Source organism: Melospiza georgiana, chromosome 1, assembly GCF_028018845.1.
Source record: "Melospiza georgiana isolate bMelGeo1 chromosome 1, bMelGeo1.pri, whole genome shotgun sequence".
Classification (NCBI taxonomy): Eukaryota; Metazoa; Chordata; class Aves; order Passeriformes; family Passerellidae; genus Melospiza; species Melospiza georgiana.
Genome location: NC_080430.1, coordinates 30,111,016 through 30,134,208, shown reverse-complemented (window position 1 = coordinate 30,134,208; position 23,193 = coordinate 30,111,016). Strand labels below are relative to the sequence as shown.

Sequence of the window (23,193 nt, the reverse complement as noted above, 5' to 3'; positions counted from 1 at the left end):
GCTTTCAAAGACCTGGGAACTAAGTCAATAATACTCTGTGCTCTGACCCATCTCATCTTTTCACCAGGGGTGCCTTGTGTACAACTGATTGAAAGAATCTGGTGAGTTAGAAACTGGTTAGAGACAGATATGAAAGCTCTGGCAACGTGGTTTGTGAAAGTCACCTGTCATACAAGAATGGAGCCACACAAGAATAAACCCCACCATCTGACACGTCACACATCAAGTATGTATTCACACACATCCCAATCACAGCACCAGGTCAAAGCAACTCCTTGTTTCCTGGGACATGGACACACAGCAGGGCACAGAACTGAGCTCTGTACCATCCTAACACTGCTATTCCACTTTCTGGGGTTGGCTCAGACACTGAGGTAGCTGACAGCCCTAAGAGAAGGATCCAAGATCTGTCTCCACCTATCCTAAGAGGAAGGATGTGAAAAATGCTGTTTCATTTTCAAAGGCTGAACTGTAAAGAAGCAGCTATCAAAGTCTTTATTTCTGTTTTTCTTGCTTCTATTAAAATCTTACTCCTGAGTCCAAATAGTAAATAACCCAAACAAATTTTCCTCAGTTTTTAGAAAGTGGATGCACCTAAAAAGATTCCTATCTTATGCAGGCAAGATGCCTTGCCTAATTCATTGGGGTGATGCATAGGACTAAACATCCAGTCAGCAAGATTTGTACAAAGCCAGCTATGTTTCTCTTTTCCCAGAGTTCAAATATTCCAGAAAGTGTTTGTTAATTTGCCCTGCAGTACTAGACAATAAATCTCAATGGAAACTTTGTTACAACTCAAAGAGAGATAATCAAATTTTACATCAAAGGAACAAGAAAAACAATGTCTCTCCTCCTTCTGGAAACTATCTTGTCTTTCTCCTGCTATTTGAGCAGATATTACTTGAGAAAACTTGAAGGCATTCATTCTTACCATCAAAGACTACACAGTATCCCAAGAGACTGCATTTCTAGGATTACTGATTGGGAAACCAAATTCAGACAAAAGGACAGCAGCAGTAGGAGCTAAACCAACATGGGAACACCCAAGTACGGAGACATCCAATATGAAGAAAGATCTATTTTACCATAAAGAATAAATCCCGGATTGCTTCTGTTCCAAGGCAAACCTTTGAAGCCCTGGCTATGAGGGAGCATTCTCCTGCTCACAGATTACCTGCTTCAAAGACTAAGTTTGCTGAAAAGCTTCTGCTCTCACATCCAGTGTCTTGCACTGCACAATTACTTCAGACTTAGATGAGGAATACCAACGATGGCAGTGATTGATTCTTCTGCATTGGTTTGGTGTTTCTTCCTAAGGTCTTCAGAGTTTTTGTACCAACATGGAGTGGTGGTACTGCAATACTGCACCCTGTCTTTCTATGTATACAGTTCCCTCATCCTCAAGGACAGTAGCTGGATCAGAGATAACCATACTGTATGTACACACAGTCCAAGCCAGCTCACCTGACAAGTCACTGAGCATCCAGCTACCACAGCCAACATTGGCAACAACCAGTTCACAGATGCTGGCCTTGGCATTCCTGCCTGGATCTATCCAGCCCTTTGCACAGCCAGCACAGGTGCTGCCTCACCATGCTCCCAAAATTTCTTTGCTCCTGGCAAAGACATTGCAAAGGCAGTTCCTGCAGGTTTACTAGTCAGGTCTGAGCAGGCTGAGTCCCAGCAGTCACTTAGCCCTGCCCCAGTGCAAGGAGCCTCTCAGGGCCCTGGCACCCTGGAAAAGCACAAGGAAGAGAGGCTCAGGCTGTGACCACCTTGGCTTGCCCTGGCACTGTGGGACTCAGGGCACTCAATGATCTGAAATACCTCAGCCCTCAGCATGCATTTGACACAAGTCAGACTATACACAATGCTTGGTATGCTCAGCATCAGCCTTCAAAAATCTAAATCTCCTGGATTTAAACAGGTAAAAAACTTTGATAGCCCAAGAATGTGTTCTGTAAATTCTTCCCCTCTTCACCCATGCACGCACCTTTAGATGTTTGAGGGCCTGCTCTGCCACCAGCTCTTCTTTCTTGTTCCATTCCACAGCATTCATGACACAGGTCCAAAGGAGACCAATCACTGCTGGCTCTGGCAGCTCATTTCTTTTCATTTCCTCTTTTACATAGAGCACTACCTGGGGAAGGAAATAAGGGACATTTCCAATGAACCAGAAATGATGCTGACTTTCCAAACACTTGTAGTCTTTTTCAACATCATGGTGTAGAAGCATTAAGAAACAAAATTAGAACAAGATTCCCTCCAACCTAACAGTTAATGCAGTTAAAGGAAATACATTCTCAAGGATAAGTGAAGGAAAACCACCCCCATCCCACAGACAACCACATTTGGAAATATAGAGAATATTTGGTTGCTTTAGTCTTAAGCACAGAGTGAACGGATGAATAAATTAAAATAGTTTAAAGAAAAACAGAGGAAATCTGTTCCTCTCTACCTAATGTTGATTTAAGTCTTTGATTATTATTATATAAACAGAAAGTTTTTACCTCCTTAATTGGGCATTCCTGAGAGAGACGTTCTTGCAGTTCTTTTTGAAGTTCTTTACGAGTCCCCAGTGACTGTTGAACTCTAAGGAAATCTGAGAGCTCTTTCAGACCTGCTTCAGTAAAATACTTGGCAAAATGGTCCACATTTTGCCTGTTGGCTGGAAATAGTTCCTAAAAAGACAGGAATGCTGTCTGTTAAATAACCATCTATGACTCTTGACAGAATGGAAAGAACATTTTTTTAAGAATGAACAGTGGGAATAATCTGTTACTTCACTTAAAACACTGCTTGTATGCACACTTGAAAAGTCAACACTTCATTCATATTGCAGTGTTTCACTGTAGTGGAGGGAAAAAATGATGTCCAGTTACACAAATAAGCTAACACCCACTCCATGTGAAGTGCATGTACTTATGAACAGCCATGAGCCAAACATGTTGCTCAAAGCAGTCCTAAGAGGAACCATATTTTTTCCAGATTCCAAGAGTCTTGTAGGGAAAGTACAAAGGAATAGATGGCAAAGCACATTTATCATTCTCTCCCAGTGCATCCACACATTTATCTCTTAAGAAAAATACATACTGAACAATACATAAGTGCCCCAGGCACCCTGACCTACCACTAATGCATCATTTAACAAAAATCACAAAATCCACTATGCACTGTTAACATTAACTCCTGTAAGCATTTCTAATTAAAAAGCACTGTCAATTTATTAAAGCCCAGCTACTTAGAAAAGTTAAAATTATTCTTAAAAATCACTACAGCAAATGCACCATCATGGGAAGCATTTAATCGCATTTGCTCACCATCCATTCTTGGTGTCTTAACAATGATCTGTGGGATGGATAACACTTTTTTTAACAAAGAAGCTGGAGACTTTCCATCTATTTACTTACTGACTAATTAAATTAAGAAACTTTCATGAAGGCATCTATGCTAGGCAACATCATCTGATACTTTCCAGTTGTTTAACTGAGCAGAGTAATGAGAGCCAACAACTGAAAGTTTGTCAGTCAAGCCTGAAATAGAAATAAGATGCAGTTTTCTTCCCTGCCCTCTCCACATAAAAACCAGTGTAATTAGCCCCTTTCCCAGTTAATGGCAAATTATTTAAGACTTGGACACTTAAAATCAAGTACAAATTGAAGAGATGGAAGAGCATGGGAGGCTCCTTACTTAGGATACTTGCTTAATTACATATTACTGAGGTAGAAACAGGAAATACTGCTGAGTCTCCAGGCACTGCTACACAGGATGTGTATTTGCTGCATTATCATAGCAGCAATCTTTCTGAAGGATTAAAAAACCCCAAATGCTCTTCAGAAAGATGCTGAGAGAAAAAGGCACATGAAATTGCTACATATTCATCTATTCTCTGAATATCTTGCTACAAACCCAGAACACAGGTTTTGAGTCCTAAGGCTGAAAGCCTTCTGCACTGTACCTACTAGGTCTGCTGCCACCACTGCAGGACCATTTATGCTCCCTAGATGGCTACTGCTGCAGAAAATGAGCTTACTATTCATTTACTATACCATTTAAACACTGCTGCTTCAGAAAGCTTCAGATTCAAATCTAACTCCTTATACTTTATATACCATTTGCAAAAGGAAAACATGTTTAAAGAAATAGAGCTTCTCATGCCCATATGCTGGTATGTTTAGTTAGCAGTGGTTAGGAAAAAAACACCATTTATTTAACTCCCAAGCCCCATATATACAGCATCTCAGAAGGCATCTGACTACAGGAAAAACAGAGACAGAATGTAAAACCATGTGATACTTAATATTCCTGAACCTGTATCAGTGCTACAGCCATAACAATATTGCTGTGTTTCAAAACATTTTAGAAATGCTAACAGAGTCTGAGGGGGAGTTAACATGCTTACAGCAAACTACCATCTGCATTTCATTTCCTTCTTTCTCCCTGGGAGAGATAAAGATTATTGAAAATATATTGTACTTACTAGCAATCTCTTATCGAGGTTGGCTTTTCTTAAAGCAGAGGTAACAGAATTGGCATCTTTCTCTGCCATCCATGCTTTAAAAAGCTTTACAGCGAAAGAGGCTGCAATCCCTATCAGAGAAAAGCACAAAACCTATTTCAGTAATTTCCAACATAAATTAGAGCTGACTATAAGAAGTTCAAGGTTACAAAAAAGTTACAAGACTGTGGAATGAAAATACATTTTTGACAACAGAAACAAACATATAGAGCTGAAATGCCTATTTTCTTTTTTAATGCAAAATTAGTTTTCTGAATTATGCTAGATTGTTTGAAAATCTTTTCATTTGGTATTGCCCATCTCCATTTAGTTGTTCAAAGATTTTCCTTGCAATTATTTTTCCTACATTCCCAATTCACAGAATAAGTACAATGCAAGAGGAAAAATTATGCATTAAATGGACAGGAAACAAAGGCATACAGCAATAAAGAATAATCAAGAACAAGAACTAAAAAAACATATATTCAGATTTTTTCTTAGCAAATCCTGGAATAGGGTTAAATAACTTTGCATTTCAAGGTGACTGATTGTACAATGTTCTCCTAGGAGGCATTTAGTAGCCAGTTTTACCAGGCACAAACACTAGGTTCAAGTGAAAAAATTCCTTCCTCGAGGCAAAAGTTAGTATTTTGTGTATTAAATCAAACTAACTCTACCTCCACTAGCTGTGGATTTCCCAGGGGAGTTAATAAACCATTAAGCCCACATGTCCCTTTTCCTAGAGCAGCAGCACCACCACAACTGCTCCAGGTTCTCCACTGCAAGGGCAGGGAGCTGAAGGAAGCTGAAAGGTCTGGGAGATGGAGCTCATCCGTGAGGAATGCTGCCTGTGGGTCAGTTATGATTCTCCATCCCACACTCACACCAACACCAGGGCTACTGAAGGCAGTGATAATGGTAATGCATAACCAATAGCACTATCCTAGGCTACAGCTGCCCACTGTGGTTTTCTGTCTCACCTCCAGATACTCCAGAAGCTCTCAGAGCTACACGGGACCTACTGGTGAGAAGGAGCTTCATCACTCTTAGCCACTTTATAGATAGATATTCATTATTTTTATTTCTAGGATAGTTTGACTAAATGATTCACTGAACAAGAACAGAAGAGACTATTCCCAGACCCTGTGAAGTTCACTGACTTTACACATCTTGACTGTGTAAGTTTTGGCAAGCTTATTTCAGGAGCTTAGTGGTCAGACATGATCCTTAGAGAAATATTGTACAGAACCAGGGATGCACCATGCCAGGCTAAGAGAGGCCTCAAAATACTTCCTGGGCTTGGTTTACATGTTGGACATGATGCAGCAATCCTAAGTGCTGCAAGCTGACTAACCAAGACTAACAAAGCCTGGTCAGCCAGTAGGTGACCTAGGCACCTACTGCAAACACCCTTCAGCCTATCCATGAGCTTATGTGCCCAGTACCAAACTTGAATGGAATGGTCTCTGTCACCAAGCATTGTCCCAATACACATATCCTACACATTTCTGCTAGTTTTAGCTTAAAACAAAGTAAGTTTTATGCCAGTATCAGTTTTAGAGGGTGTGCTGTTTTCAGCTGGGGTAGAGTTAATTTTTTTCACAGTGGCTGTATGGGGCTTTATTTTGGATTTATGCTGAACACTGGATTGATAATACAGATACATTTTTGTTATTCCTGAGCAGGGCTTACAAAGAGCCAAGACCTTTTCTGCTTTTCCATCTGCCATGCTGGCTAGGAAGCTGGGAGGAGACACAGCTGGGACAGATGACCCCAACTGACCACAGGGATATTCCAGACCATGTGACATCATGCTCAGCATAAGAAGTAGGGAAAAGAAGCAAAAAGGGAGGAACATTTAAAGTGTCTTCCTAAGCACCCATTACATGTGATGGCGCCCTGCTCTCCTGGAGGTGGCTGAACACCTGTCCATGGGAGGCAGTGAACTAATTCCTTGTTTTGCTTTCCCTGTGTGTGCAACTTTTGCTTTCCCCATTAAACTTTATCTCAACCCATGCGTTCTCCAGATTTTACTCCTCCCATTCTCTCCTTGATCCTGCTGGTGTGGGAGTCAGCAAGCAGCTGTGTGGGGCTTGACTGCTGGCTGGGATTACACCAAAACAGGGGAAGGCTGTTCTAGGGCTTCACTATCCACACATTTTCAAACTTACTTCTCATTTACAGCCCAAATTTATCACTAGCCTGCTCCTATACTCTGTGCATGTGCTGCCACTCTTTTCCTTTAAATAGCTCTTCTCTTTATGTTTGCTTCATTGTTTTCCCCCTTATTTGGAGAAAGCAATTTCAGTCATTTATTTTATTGACTAGCCCCATTAGCTGCTCTTTGCATTTGCATTACTTTGCCAGCACAGGGGACAAGAAGGGTACACTCAACCTTGGCAAGATTCCACCACCACCTAGACCTTTCTCTGTCTCTACTACAAGTATGTCAGCAATCCACAAAAGTATATTTTGTTTTCCATCTATATATAACAGTAAAAGTAATCACAACACTGAAATAAGGTAATCTAAAAATAAATTAGCTATTTGCACTCAAACTTGACAGACCTCCAGTCCAATCTACCCTTATCTCACTTTCAGCCATTTCTTAGCCAATGTTACAAGTCCCATGCTGATCAGCAAGTCCCTCTGCTCACCTGTTTCCTTGTGCATTTTAACCTCACCTGCCTGCAGCATTGTTTTTTTGTAAATCAAAGAAATCTTTGAGTTTATTCATGTATGATCTACTTGTTTTGCCTTGCTTTGATCCCCATTTTTAAACTAACTTTGCATCTTCAATTATTCTTGCATAAAATATCTACCCCAGGATACTGACTGAACAATCTTTCCTCAAATGCTGTCATGGATGCATTTTTAGTATATACAAACCAAGAACTAAAAGTATATGTAAGCTCTGACAAAAGTTTAAGGCTTCTAGAAACTTAAGTTTCTAATGCAAATAAAAACTGTATTCTTAAAACACTAAATTTAAAATATAACAATTTCCATGATTTTTAAAAATTTGGGTTTTCCAATGCCTCTTGTCTTCCCATAAATAGGAAGATTTTCATTTAAATGTATTGCAGACAATCATCCTAAACACATGGATTAGTGCTTTTGTTTGAGATTTTCCCTAGTTTAATTCTGATTTCAAAAGCCATGAGTGATGACAAAGCAAAGCTACAGCTGTGGCTTTTTTTTCTGCAGCATTTAGAAAACAAATGTAATGGTTAGCATGCTGCAAGTGAGAACATGGAGTTAGAATAATTTTTTAAAATGAAAATTAGAATACATTTTAGCTTATACATAACTCTTTAACAAAACAAAAAAAGGTCATGAAAACTGTTCAACACAACCAGTACATTTGCAATTGTGCAATTGTGCCAGGTAGCCAGAACTGTGAAAGAAATTGTGGAGCCAGGAGTTTAAAATCAGGTCTCCAAGGTATGTCCTATAAATATATAACAAAATCCTTAAATAAAGTAATCTCTAAAAGGCTTTGTACCCTAAGACTGAGAGAACTCACTCATCATGTCATAAACAAAAATTCATAAGAAAGTTTATCAATCACTGATCACTACTAGTAGGAAGGTAAAATGAGGGACTGATTTTTCTTCTGCAATATCCCATTGGCCTACATGGGATCTGTCTCACTTCTCACTCACAAGGTATTAGCAACACTTGAAGAAATGCCAGATCTATCTCAGGAACAGATATTGTACTTCACAACTTTGTAGTACCACACTAACACAAATTCTACAATTTTGAATACACAAGTATGACTTCCAAAAAACCATAAATCCTCTGGGGTTTATTTTGGTTTTCTGGCTTTTTTCTGTCTGATTGGCCTCTTACAAGATTTCAAAAAGTATGCCAGGCACTGCTGTCTGTGTGTGCTTCTGCTTTAAAATTCTGATTCTGTTGTAAATTCACAAGTTTCCAACTTCCATTTTATTGCAACATATATATTGCAATAAAATACATCTCCTATAAGAAAGCTAAGATAAGAAAAGACATGGAACATTACCTTCTTTGACTATATTGTCAGTGAAGAGGCTTGTTAAAATTGTAGCAGGAAGAGTCCCATTGGCTAACAGGATGCCAGAAAGCATTGCCAGTTTTGTCTGCTCTGTCTCAGTAAAGGCTTTAAGAAACAACAGGAGCTGGGGGCCAGACAAGAAAAAAAAGTATTTATTTGAGGCACAGGTAGATAACAGGCAGTAATTAACAGCTTTATTTCTTATTTCTTGAGAGGTCTCAATACAAATCACAGCAATCACATCAAAATCTACCCAGAAGCATGACAGTGTCATTTCACTGATCTCTTGTAGTTTCACTTTCTCTAAGAACACAAGACAGCACCTGAAGGGAGCCTACAAAAAAGATGTAGAGAGACTATTTACAAGAGCAGGTACTCACAGGAGAAGGGGGAGTGGCTTCAAACAGAAAGAAAGTCGGTTTAGATTAGATATTAGAAAGAAATCTTTACAGTGAGGGTGGCAAGGCTTTGGGATAGGTTGCCAGAGAAGTTGTAGATGCCCCATTCCTGGCAGTGTTCAAGGCCAGGTTGGACAGAGCTCTGAGCAACCTGGTCTAGTAAAACATGACCCTGCCCATAGCAGTTTGGCCCATCTAGTTTGGAGCTAGATGGTCTTTAAGGTCCAAAGCCATTCCATGATTCTTTAAGGTCCAGCCTAAGCCATTCTATGATTCCGTGAAGGATACAGCCTTAGATATAAAACACCTGTCTTCTCCAAATATATGTGCATGTGTAAAGACAAAAGTACCTGCCACAGGCTTGAGACACACAGCAATTACAGGATCACAGACAGGAGCCTGCCTATTCATATTTTCAGACTTCCAGCTAAGCCATGCAGAGTTACAATTTGTTTTCTAGCTTTCGAAAACTATTGCTCATGGAAACAATGAAAGGATGGGAAAATTTCCTGGTTTTCTTTTAGGGAACACAGCACAATTACAACAGATTTTTTTACTGGCTAAAATAAGAAATATATTTCAAGTTCAGACACTATTGATAAAGCTGACAAAGGACAGACAGGAACACAGGCTGATTTAAGACCTTGCCATTCCCAGTACTAATTACAAGAGAAAACAAATAGCTTGAGATAAAAATTACAAATCTCAATCTTGGAAGATCTGAGCTATATATACACCTTTTAATTCTAAAACTGGCAATTAAGTCTATTTTTAAAATCTTAATTTCATATGTTAAAATTACTGCCTTGAGAGTACATTGATGAAGTACTTTATGCCCTTTTTCCTTTATAGCAGAAAAAAAAAGCCATGCAGAATCAGATTTTGTCAATGGCATTACTGTTAACAAAAATGTTTTCTTAATGTGTTGTTAGTTACCACAATATGGGTGATGGGAAAAAAAGAGCAGAGACAATAAAGGACAGCTTCATTCAATGCAAAAAGCTGCTGATTCCATCAGATGCTAGCTTACAAATTTACCATTGCCACAGAAGAAGGGGAAAAAAAAAGTACTGAAGATATAATTTTCTGCAGTTAAAAAGAATACTCATTTTTTTCTTCACAAGGAAGAACAAATGGCACCCCTCCAAAAGGATGTCCTGACCTTCTGCTGTCAGGACACCCTTTTTTCTTTTCTACATGACCAACAAATGCAATTAAAGCAAAACAGTCTGTTTTGATAGGAAATTCTCACCACGTTTCCACATTAGAGTATTTCTTAATTATCAGACTCTATCCATACAAAGGGACAGAATATGACACATGTCCCTGAACTTGTTTATTACCACGGACAGTGAGAGATCTTCTCTGAGATATCCAAACAGTTTATCAACAAATGTAAAACTTTCTGAATGCAGTGATGTTTTAAAAATTCAAGTAACTAACAAAGTTATTAAATCTCATGCAGTGTTTTATGAATAGTTCAGCTCTGCATCAGTGAACAGAACTGAAAAAAACCCTCATTCATACAGTACTTACATAATAACATCAGCTTTAAATTATAGCTTACACAGGACTGAATGACTCAGCCACAGACAAATCACTGGGAATTTTTATTTTTTCCAGTGCGCTTCAGCCAAATGACTGCAACACACACTTTTAGCTTAAAAGAACAATTATGAAACTACCAAATCTCAAGGTGTAATTTTATTTCAGCAAACTGTAGCTCAACCACAAAATGCATGAAAATTTGGGATGCAGAAGAATGGAGTTACTGTTTCTAAATATATGCCTGAGAAACAAATGGTGTGCTGTATTTCCAAATGCAGCAACTAACTGGTGTGCATAATGGTGTAGGCAAAGGAACTCCAGGGCCACATTTAATGGAAAACAGAACGTTCTTACAGAATTTCAATATAATCGTAGTGTAAGCTGGAAGCCTGTGGATTTAAAGCTCTCTTTATACAAGCTTTATCAATAATAATGTACTAAAATGAGATCTGCAGAAGAAAAAAAAAAGAGAATTAGACCTCTTTCCTGGAAGTACTGAGACTGTTAATAAAGAGGAAACAGCTTCAGATTTCTCTGTACCCCACTTAAATCTTTTTTCTTTTGCTTCTAAATAACCAATAGATGAGGATTTTGATTAGAAAGTGGTCACACTGACCCCTTTAATGTAACAGACCAGGTTTTGATATACTTCTGAGCTCCAACCTCCATCCTTTTATCAGTAACGTGTAGATCATGAACAGTTATATCCATTCATGTAAAATTCTGTTTTAAACAGAACCTTTATCTTCTACACATCCCTTGTTACTTAAAGTATTGTTGGTGTTACTTGCCTAATTTTTGTTTTACTAATATTTTTCAAAAGCTGTTCAAACCCAGACTTGTCCTTTTCTGCTGATTAAGGATACTATTCTATATTTTCTAGCAGTTGTGAAACAGTTTAGGGGGAGACTGGGTGATAAGAAAACCCAAATCTTTCATAAACCCATTTTAAAAAACATGAAACAGAACCTAAATTTCAGTTCAAAGTTGCTACTTCAGATTTTTATTGCTGATTAATTTAAGCACTCTTCTTTTAGCATCACAATTACAAACCTCAGTAGGGAAGTCACAAAATGTCCAAGACACTTCAGAATAGTTCCCAACCACCCACAGAACATTCTCCAAGCTAATGCTTCCCTGCTGCTAGCCAAGCACAGACATTACTGCTTTCCTTAGATACAAACTCATTCCAGGCATAAAAAGGGCAGCTCTGCCTCATTATTTTGTATTTCTGTGATATCTCTAAGAACTCCCAACCACATAAACAGAAATTCAGAATACCTAATAAGCACAAGACCAGGCATCATGTGATGTTCCCTGTTGTTTTTGTCATTAAATAAAAAGTCTTTTAAGCACAATTTCTGGGTATAGAAGATGTGCCCAAGTAAACACATTCATGCAACATTAAAAAGCACACAAGAAAAACAAGTGCTTCTGATCACCTCTTGTGATCCAGACATCTTAAATGGTGAAATTAAGGAACTCTACCCAACAGGGAGCATGGTGTCTTTTTATGTCTTCATTATCTGGTCTGCTGCTGACAGTTTATCACATCTGCAGACAGCACTGAACTGTCAGCAATGGAGAAGGCAGCTAATACAGCAACAGACACCTGCTGACTGAGTCTTGCCTTTCATCTGGCTAACTTAAAGCATTTCTGCTCACTCCCTATCCAATCTCAGAATGTTATTCTCCTCTTATTTCCTAATTCCTAGCTTAATTTACAGTTCTTTCATTGGGAAACTAGGAACACAAATAGGGGATGTCACAACATCTCCCAGCACTTCAAACATCCTGTTATGACTCGGTAACACTTATCACTGTTAAGACAAAAAAATAAAACTGCACCTTATCCCAATCTGGTATAAAAAAGTTTATATAGAAAATTGCCTAAACATGCAAACATCCTAAATAGACAGAAAATAACTGCATTCTTTATCCAAGGAAATACCTATGTAGAGAAAGAAGAACACAAGTTTTTAACTTAGAATTTTACTGAAATTATTGCAAAATGTCATGGTCTATACCAGAACACTGGGCCATGCTCATATGAATTTAAGGTGCCTACATCAAAACACAGCAAGTGAGCAATGCATCTAAACAATATCTGTTGAAATTGCTTGCACAAAATAATTTAGACGTAAAACTTGGATATATGGTTTGCTGATGCCTTTAGAAAAATGAGTAACTGGCAATTTTGGGGAGACAGTTAAGAAATAAAATAACTGAAGGCTAGAAGCAGACAAAAAGGGGAAAGATGGTAGAAAACAATGTCCTAATGAGGAAGTTGTGATCTAGAAGACATAAAGCAAATACTTGTGCAAATACTGCTATCTAAGATAATCTACCTTGAAAGAAAAGTCCCACTGACAGCATCTGCTTCTTTAGCTGAAACTGCTGGTATTGCCTTGGTTTTTTTTGGCATGCCTTTTTCTATGAGAAGAGCTAATTATCCCCCAAGTGCTCTATCTGCCTAATGAGTCTGCCAGAAACACCACTTTCATTGCTGGGACAACGACCCTTAAAAAAAAGGTAAACGAGTCATTCTCTTACATATTAAACCACTGACTAACTACAGTCATCTTTGGTCTAGCAGAAACACCTTCTGGAAATGCAAATGTATCCATTTGCTGGACCTCCATGGGCACCTGCTCCTGTAGAAATTTCACCATGCAGGGATTAAAGGATTAAGTGGTTAAAAACCCTGCAGCCTCCTAAATGAGAAAACAGCCACTTTGTGGATTCACACAAGCAGGGGGAGGGAGAAGGTAAGCAAAAGCACCTACAAGTAGTCCTCAAGGGTTTTAAAGGCAATGGCAGTGGAGGTGCCATAGTCTCATCTTGTCACTAAGAGTGCAAAGTGAATTTTTGGAAGCTGAAGAGGATGCAAAGCCAAGCAAGTTGCAGCAATGAGCGGAGGCGGCTTGAATTGACATGGCATTTACTTAATATGCTGAGCACTCTCTGAAACTTGAATGCTGTGAGTCAGCGCTTCTCATGTCAGTGATTACAGTAATTAACAGCAGGAACATTAGATTTGTGTGGGGATAGAGGTAAATTTAGGTCTTTAGAATGATGTACTGAGTAATCAGCATCAGTTGATAGGCATGCTGGCCACAAGTGTAAAAATAATTTCCTGTATGAGCAAGAATGTATAAATCAAAGCCAAATTAATTCAGGCACAAGAAGTGCTGGTGAGGTACCAAGCTCCAAATGTGCCCTCATTTGACCCTTGCAGCAACCTTTCTAATGTTTAAATAATATGGAAACACATTTTTATGTTTAACAAACATGACACTTTAGTCATGGGACAAGTTTTGCCACTACCAGCATGCCTGTTAAGTTACAGAACAGTACAGTGTTTATTACTTATTCAGGCCATTAGAAAAAGGTATTTACATCTGTTACTAGGAACTCAACACAGACAAAATAAATCTGTATGTTGTTTTTCAAACATTTTTACCCCGGCTTTTCCTGTCTCCTTAGAATTCAGCATCACAAAACAAAACAGTATCCACAAATAGCCACTACAGTCTAAGAGACAAATCCTGAGCACTCTGCCACTGGTGAGGACTCTCTCTTACACACACCTGTGGTCTCAAATACAAAAACCTTGTGGTTAGGATTCATTTCACGGTGCAGGAGTGGTTTAATATTCATACGCCAAGAGACATTCTGCAAAGCAGATTGGCATTCATTTTTTGGAAAAAAACCAGAAAGATGTTCTATTTGCATGACAGTAATACCACTTCTCATTAAGAGGTATATTCCAAGGTGTATCAAACTTTTGCACAAAAAAGTCTGGAATAAGAAAGTGAGTTTGGTCACAGCAACCAAAGGACTCATTAATTCAGAAATATGATACATCAAGTGCTTCCTGCAGTATTCCCACAGAGCTGAATTTGCAGAATAAAGCTGCCTCCTGTAGATTCCATCCTCTTTTCCAGCACAGCTAAATAAAACACCTAGCAGCATCACATTTGTAGATATACAATTATATTAGAAATACAGTAAAAATATTATCATTGCAATAAAGACTGCCATCAACATTACCTTTTTGATTTCATCTTCAAATGCTTTCTCCAGATATTTGTATCTCCTGATAAGTTTATTGAAGACCTAGAGATAAACACAGATTAACTTAAAAAGTGTATAACAATTACAGCCATCTTTCTTTACAAAAAAAAGTGAAGGGAAATAAGCAGCTTGCAGAATGATTTCTCTAGTGTTGTCTGCCACATGGAGAGTACAAAACATCCTTCTCTCAATTTTGTTATTCTTGCTTCATAGAGCAATGCTTGAATGGGAGAATTTATTGCAGTTTGAGTATTTTCATGTTTTTCAAATTTTTTTTCCTTCTCTGCTTTTCACCTTATCCATAGATAAAAGCAAGGGAGAGAAGGAGGAGGGTAACTGCACCCTTCCTCCAATAATGCAGCCCTGGGGAAGCTCTCAGCTGATGCAGTAAGGGTGGTGGGCATCTTCAAAAGATGCAATATCTTGGCAAATCGACTAACATAAATGTTTACAGCAAAACACACTACTGTCACAGAAAGAGGAAGAACATTTGCCAAAGCTTCTACAACCATTATGTTATTGGAACCACTTGTTCTCCAGTTTTGACCATTTGTTTCCCATCATGTGACCACAGACTATGAAACCAGAAACAGCACAGGGGCAGAGTTCATTCAAGGTGAAGAAGGAAAAGACAAGAAATTAAATAAACAAATCATCACTTGCACTGCTGTACGAAGGCACAAAGTATATGATTCACTGTCACAGGTAAAAAGGCTTATGTGGGGAACAAATGACATTATAGCCACATTGGATGGGGGAGGAAGGAAAATTAGGTTTAGAAAGCTTCAATTCAGTTTTCATAATATAAAACACATCCAAACATCCTAACTGGTAGTATTTTGCCTCAGAAAAAGTGGAAAATCAAACATGGCCATGCTGCAAAGTAGACACACACAGAATCATAATGAAATAAGATAAAGATGAAAAAGTAATATTCTTGTTAGTATTTCCAAACAAAATTCTGCATATTTTTTCAGTCTCTGTAAATGACAGAAGCATGACTTCATATGCAAATAATCAGCTAAAATATCAATACTAACTTCAGTTTTTTGAGTTGAAGACTTTTCACTTTTAATCGTTTCCATAACTAAATCCATAAAAAACCAGCCACACTACTTGGGACACAGAGTAAGAAATTACCTTCTAGGTATCTTCTAGATTAAAAAAAGACCTTAACACTATCTTAGACTAACTCCACATTTTCATAATACATTAAGAGCTCTATTTTTCACGATGTACAAAAAAATGGCAAGGTCAATAAAAGGACACAACTTCAGGCATTAATTACAAAATGCTGATTTATTTTGGTGGCTTTTGGTTTGAAGTGCAGAGAATCCATTGAAAATTCCATTCCTTCAAATCCTGAGGTGAAGCCTTCCTTTCCATTTTTCAATATGCAATCTTTCACTTCAAATTTCTCCTTGGAGGACTGGAACTGCCAATTTTTGTTCAAAAGATCGTTAAAATATTAAAATTCAAGAAGACAGAATCAATGCATTTACTGATAACAGAGATTTTCCTGAAGCAGCATACCCTGTTTTCAAGAGATGATAAAGCTGATGCGTAAGAAATATTGACTCCCTTTCCAAAAATAAGTATATTTCACTGATTTAGATTATTAATTAGATGTTTTTTAAAGGAGCTTTCTGCTATTAAGCAAACATTTTTTACCAATTCAGATTTTGACCTCAGCACTCTTTAAATCAGCTATGCACCTTTACAGGAACTTATCACCCTAAAGACCTTAGCGGGGACAGCAGCTTTTATTCTTTTAGTCACTGTCTCCAGCATTCCAATAATATCCAGTGATTTAAAAAGATAAATACATACATAATTAACAGTAAGGGTTTTGACATAGGGGAGTTGCAAGGGTATTGCATTTCATGCAATCCTACTGGTATCCAGAATTGCATGGTGGCTTTGAACTTTCCATAGAATTCTTACTGTAATTTCTCATATAATTACTACCTTCCATAAAGGAGTTGTGCAAAGTTAGTTTCTATTCAAGAATCTTTTAGGGTTCACTGGCTTTTTGTATTAATTTCACATAGGCCTATTTATGCAAGCCTTATTCCTGCAGGAAGAAATTAGACATCACATATGCAGGAGAAATGAAAGCTCTTGGAATATATGTCTAACTCCTAACAAGTTATGCAACTAAAGGTTGGAGGCGTGAGCTTCATAGTTTTTGTCATTCATGCACTTCATAGAATTGTTTAGGTTGGAAAAAACCTTGAAGACCACAGAGTCCAACTGTTATCCCAGCCAAGTGCCACTAAACCATGGCCCTAGGCTACCATGTCTACAGATCTCTTAAATATCTCTGAGACTGGTGACTTCATTTCCCTAGGCAGTCTAATACAATGTTTTCAACTCTCAGTGAATAAATTTTTCCTAATATTCATCTAAACCTCACCTGGCACAACTTGAGGCCATTTCCTCTCATCCTGTCACTTGTTACGTGGGAGAAGAGACTGACCCCTTCCTGGCTACAGCCTCCTTTCAGGGAATTGTAGAGAGTGATAAGGTTTCCACTGAGCCTCCTTTCCTCCAGGCTAAACACCCCCAGCTCCCTCAGCTGCTCTTCACAGGGCGTGTGGTCCAGACCCTCTCCAGCTCCACTGGCCTTCTCTGGACACTCTCCAGCACCTCAATGTCTTTCTTGTAGTGAGGGCCCAAAACTGAACACAGGATTTGAGGTGTGGCCTCACCAGTGCTGAGTACAGGGAGATGTACACTGCCCTGATCCTGCTGGCCACACCATTGCTTATAAAAGCTGAATTTCTGATACAGTGCATGTGTTTCTTTAAATATGGTCATATAAATATTTCAGTCTGCACACAGAAAAGGTCAACAAAATTAGTAAGGGTGGTGTCTAGAAATAGCCTCAACCAATGGTAGACTGTGATAAGCAAGACTGCTTTTTGTAAAGAAAGCATTGCCAGCTGTGATCAGATTATCTCAAACATCCTATTTTCTTACCTAAAATGTCTGTGTTAGGGCAGATTAATGATTAACGGGATTTTCAATTGGTCTGTAGCTAGCCTAGTGCAGCGGAGGCAGCCTGCAGATGTTCCACTCTAATCCCTTTTGACACATAAATGGAAAACAGTAATCAGCTCTGCCTTTACTGACCTGAGCATAATTTCGGATGGCATCATGATCTTCATCTGCAAAAAATACACAGTGGTTGGTCATCTTGGTCTTGTCATTGTCGTCTATGCGTGTTCCTCCGGGAGCTGTGAGAAAGGAGAAAAAAAAAGGCAAGGAATCATTTCTTACTTTAAAGAATGTAAGATTTAGTAAGACTAGTAAGTCTTATGTTAATATCACAGAGGCAAAGGGCCACATCAACAGTTAGCAGGGGAGAGGAAGAAACAGAGACAGACCTAACATTGCTAAGATGTGGTGGCACCTGACAGAAGGAACACCTGGCTGATATACTGCACTGCAGAACACACAGTCCTCACAGAGCTGAGTGATTCAGCTCACCCTAAGGAATCTCAGCTGGTCTTGAGAACACAGAGTGATCAAACAACTATGGGTTGGAGCAAAACCCTTACACATTATTTCAATTCTTTAAACACCACAATAATGTAAATCCTTCCCAAAGAGAAAAGTATTAGCACTGTGTTAGCAATCTGAGTACTTGGAGTACCCTGCTAACTCCCTCTAATGCTTAACAAGCTCATGTAAACATTCCAAACACTGGCTTATTTCATTGAGAGTTTTTCCCTAGGTATTTTCTAAGTATATAGCTGCTGTTTCCTGCACTACCTCAAATCTTACAAAAACATATTTTCTTCTTACATACCAAAGAGCAGGAAGCAGGAGTCAAAGCAATGTGACCAGTAAAAGGAGACAACTTACTCAAAATAAAGAGGAAAGTGAAAAGTATGGTTTTTGCCAGAAGCTGCCACTGATACCTGTAGAAAAGTCCCATGAACATCCACAAAGCACACCTCATTATCCTTCACTTCTCTGAGCTACCTTTTGTTGCACCATCTACAAAGCAAGATTTGCAGCAGCTCTTAACCTGGAGTGCACCTTTTTATGCTAATAAATCCTTCTGTTTCCCCTAGTTAGCATGTCTCATTCTCTTTGCTGTTGCAATTATATGCTGGTTTAGCTCAGACTGAAGGCTTCTCAGAGAAATATCCAGAAAGTACCGAGGTATTACTGCACGACAAACAACAAACAGTGCTATGATACGAGATGCAAGCACTGAAATTGTAATACAGGCTATAATTTCCACTGTAGAGGAAGACAGCATCTCAAAAGAAGCAAGCAAGGTTGATCATCAACATTCTCTGTCAGATATTCTGCAGGTTACCTAACATGCTGCCAGCTACCAAAATATCAAAGAGTGTGTCAGCATAGCGGCGATAATCAAGTCGGGAGCCCGCTGCATCCAGAAACTTGGCTATAGCCTCCAGGTCATTCCCAGCTTCATTGAGGCCTTGGACAATTGTATCCCTGAAGACTGTGGGTTCAAATTTCTCCTTTTCATCTGAAACAGAGAGAAAGAAGGAGAAGGAAAGGGAGAGAGTGTCAGTTTTAAAACTTGTTAAAATCCTGTATCAGTCAGCAATTGAAAGGACTGTGGCACCTAAAATACTCTTCTCATTCTGGTCAACACACCAGAAGTTTGTTTGGCTTGTATAATTTCTGGAAATTCTGCAGTGTTTACCCTTGCTTCCCCTCTCCTCATTATCTCCCAACACTAAAACATACATAAACATATGGGAACATAAATAAAGGAAAAGCAACTATTGTTTTCTAACTTCACACTCTTCTCTTGTTCTGAGAGCAGAATAATGGGAATGCCAAGGTATGAGTACATAATCTCAAGGTATGAACACTTCACTTTTCATCTCCTGCTATTTTTCTTCTAATAACTATGGTCACATAACTAAAACGTTTTCAAAAAGAGTCTTCAGGAAAAACAGGACACTGAGTTATTAATAAAACTAGTTTTTGAATAAACATTTAAAGCAACACAATACAACCAAGAATTTATCCTTTATATTCACAGACCTAAGCAGCACTATGAACACAGCACTCACATTGCTTTTTCCACAGCTGTCCCTTGCTGAATTCAGTTAAGGCACAGCCTGACCCCCAAAGTCCCTGTGTCAAGGTCATTAGTCACAACACAAACAACTGCAGCCTCCAGATAACTCTTATGTAGATTTACCCATACCTCCTGTTGCCTTTTTGCCCACGCAGCTAACAGCTTACTGTGGCCACTTGAAGCTTCTTAAGAAAACCTGTCCTGCCTTTACAAAAGGGCACAAATGAAATGCCTGTTACTGTTAAAATAACTTGAACTTCAGAAACAAAATTGCAAGCTGTTCTGTGCACTCATACCCAGGGCTCCTATCACCTGCTGACACAAACACTGATACAAGTTCTTGAAAGATTGGAAAATATCCAGAGGATCAATTCACAGATTTTTACTCACAAAGATAATTGAGGATTGGTTAAATTTCTGTCAAAACATATGCTAATGCCATCTGAAATATGCCAGCTGCAACGCTTGCAGACTTTCTGTGAGAGGTTCTGGCCTTTATGCATCCTCTGGCTGCAGGCTTCTGTTCCCTGCTACTCATAGAGCAGCTTTTCATCCCAGGCCTTAAACAAGAGACCTGGCTTTTTAACAGCCTCTCTTCCTAATCTCTTCCTTCCTGCCACGGTACTTTCATGGCAATTGAATAACTGTTTCACAGACAATTCCTACTTTTGATAGCTTTTCTATTTCTCATACAGCAAAGTTCTCTCTCCTCTGCTGCATGTACGTGGGGAGCACTCATTCCAGCACCTTCAGTACCTCACTCGCACATTCTCTTCCACTTCCAATGCATCCCTTTCTTCCACAGCAATTGTACCTGGAAGGCACAAAGCAGTCCCTTCCACTCAGTGTCCCAGCCACTGGGAAGCTCAGGGGATGAGTCCACTTGTCCTTTCAAGGAGCCAGCTGCAGTTCAAGGGCTGTCTCTCAAGCACTAAGCACTGGAAGACTGTAGGATCCCCTTTTTTCCTGAGCTTTTCAGGACTGAGTCTACAACCCATCTCCACATGGATTGCTTCTCCATCCCCCAAACCTGACCTCAGACCAAAACTGAGACAACTCCATGGACACCCATACATATGCTCAAGCAACCATCTACTCCCAACACTGGCTCCCCATGAAGTGATGCACACAAACACAGGGTCAACCCAGACTCTCCACCACCACGCTCTCAGCACCCAATACACTCACTACTCAATAATGCCCCTTTTCTGGACTTCTTCCCAGGCTTTTACTTCACACCAGACCTTGGAGATGTTCAGTCTCTCAGCCATGTTATCTTGACTTTGGCTGTGATGAAACCCTGGAGTCTGTGTTTTGAGGAACCACCTCTCCTATCTGCAGGGCACAGCCATCAGGGACAAACCAGGAGGTTGAGAGGAGAATTCAAGTATGTGCCTTTGCTCCACGGAAGAAACACCCAGAGAGAAGCATGCTACTGGAATCCCTTCCAAGCCACCAGACCTGTTACCAAACACTCAGCTGCAGCTCTCTTCCAACTTGAAGTACAAAACCCAACCCAAACCAAAGAACAAAGCAGCCAACCAACCAAGAAACAAACCAATCTTTTACTGAAATAAGTACTTCAGTATGTGTACTTCAGGCAGTTTTACTTGTGCACACGAAATACAGTTCCACCCATAAACAAGCATCTGAGTGCAATTATTCTCTTTGGGATTGCCAAGTAAGTATGTATTATTTGAAGAGTAAAAAAAAATTTAAAAATGCTTGATGACACATCAAGCAGCAAGAAGACAGACCTTTGTTTTAAGAGCTGAAAAAAAAATCCTGGTTTACTTTTTAAAATGTATTTTATGTAAAAATTTAAGATGTTCTCATCTAAACTAGAAGGTATTATATGCTTGATATCATGGGTACACAGTGCTCAGTACAAACACAAATACCATGATTAATATTTCTTAGTTATTTAAAATAGATTCTTTCCATGCCCCAGAAGTCTTCCTCGTATCTGTAGTACCCTATTATTTTCTTGCCTATCACAATCTAAAAATTTACACAGCAACAAGAGGTGAATTCATTGCATGAAAAATGATTTATAATTTTATGGAAACATTTTCCTACCAAGCTAATGTACTGAAGAGGAATATGCTGATGTATTACAAGAGGGTGAGTAAGAAGCCATCACCAACAAGTGGTGACAGTCTGTTGAGCTGTCAAGTGCACAATTACTAAACAAGCACAGATCCAATCATGGGCTGGCAGAGGCAGGTGTAGCTTGCAGATGTGATGCACACAATATCCACTGCATCAGTGCTATACACAGCTTTTCATTTTCAGCATGTTCCTAGATCCTTATTTCCTATCTTTTGCTTCTAAGAAAATCACCAAGTACATTCATAGCTTGTCCTTAATTAATTTTATCACTTCAACAGAAGGCCCACAACTGTAATTCTGTGGAATAAAAAAGATAATATGAAGTAAGAAGAGGGGCCAAACAAGGTAACATAAAGGTGTTAATATTGACTTTTTATTAGATAATTTTCTTGTCTCCACAAACATAGCTCCATAAACACAAGTACTGGCCAGACACCAACTACTGCTGACCCTCACTGAAAAAGGAATATTCAACAGGTGCAGAGATTATACCAAGAACTGACCAAACTATTTTATTTGCCTAGATCGATAGGAACTGTGAGATGCCTCCCTCCCTTGGAAGATTCTTCCCTTAACAGCATAATTTTTCTTTTCTTCCTTCAAATCTTTTTAAAGTGATTTGAATGTCTGCCACTATATATGCTGCATGCAAGGCTTATTTCTTTCATTTGGTTAATCAATATAACTAGAGAGAGATTTACAAGCTCCTCTTCCATGGTTCTCTCTCAAAGATATTTTACACACTAAGCATACACTCAAACTTTAAATCGAAAACATTGCATGATTCTTTTTTGATTTCTGAAAGCTCAGAAGTTTTTTACAACCTGAGATTAGTTGCAGCTAGCTGACCAGTGGTAAGAGCTCACATATGCATTAATTTTATTGGATGCCTGACTGCAGTGTCACACCTTGCTGAGATGGCAGTGCTCCAGGGATATGCAGAAGGGAAAAAGGAGTACCATGGGACACAAGTGGGTAAAAACAAGCAGCTCACTGTCCCCAGCATGTGCATGTTTCAGACCCCCTACCTGTCTGCCTGTTACATGCCACATTACAGTCTCCAAAAACCAAAATGTCATGGTCAAACCACAGCTACTGCACTCTGTCCTGCCTGGGTGACATTTCAGGACTCCCTGATATACTGAAACTCAGCATAAAAAACCCCAATAGTATCATCTAGTCTTAAGCCAAAGACCTAACAACCTGTGGCACTGCTGAGATACAAAAGTATTTGAAAACCTAAGGGAATAAACATACTTGGAAGCCATTTCTTTTCCTTAAATACTCTGCCTCTAGAAAGAACTAAGTACCTACAAATTTCCAAGCAGGCTATTAAAATCTTAAGGCAACAAGGATGACACCCCTTTTGAAGAAGAGATTTTATGCTTTGAGTACAAAAAGTGTTTGCATGTTAAAATTTCTATATTAAAGCCATTTAATATCCACA

The 23,193-nt window shown here is 39.0% G+C and overlaps 1 protein-coding gene across 1 annotated transcript in view; it reads right to left on the bottom strand.

Annotated features, from left to right (window-relative positions):
* BZW2 (basic leucine zipper and W2 domains 2) overlaps positions 1-23,193 on the bottom strand; it is a 55,156-nt gene that overhangs the window by 10,841 nt on the left and 21,122 nt on the right. The window contains exons 3-9 of the mRNA XM_058026144.1: positions 18,894-19,070; positions 17,696-17,799; positions 14,537-14,602; positions 8,526-8,661; positions 4,481-4,590; positions 2,511-2,681; positions 1,994-2,140 (exon numbers count right to left, since the gene is read on the bottom strand). Of these exons, the coding sequence (XP_057882127.1) occupies positions 1,994-2,140; positions 2,511-2,681; positions 4,481-4,590; positions 8,526-8,661; positions 14,537-14,602; positions 17,696-17,799; positions 18,894-19,070 (911 nt within the window). The remainder of the gene's footprint in view (positions 1-1,993; positions 2,141-2,510; positions 2,682-4,480; positions 4,591-8,525; positions 8,662-14,536; positions 14,603-17,695; positions 17,800-18,893; positions 19,071-23,193) is intronic.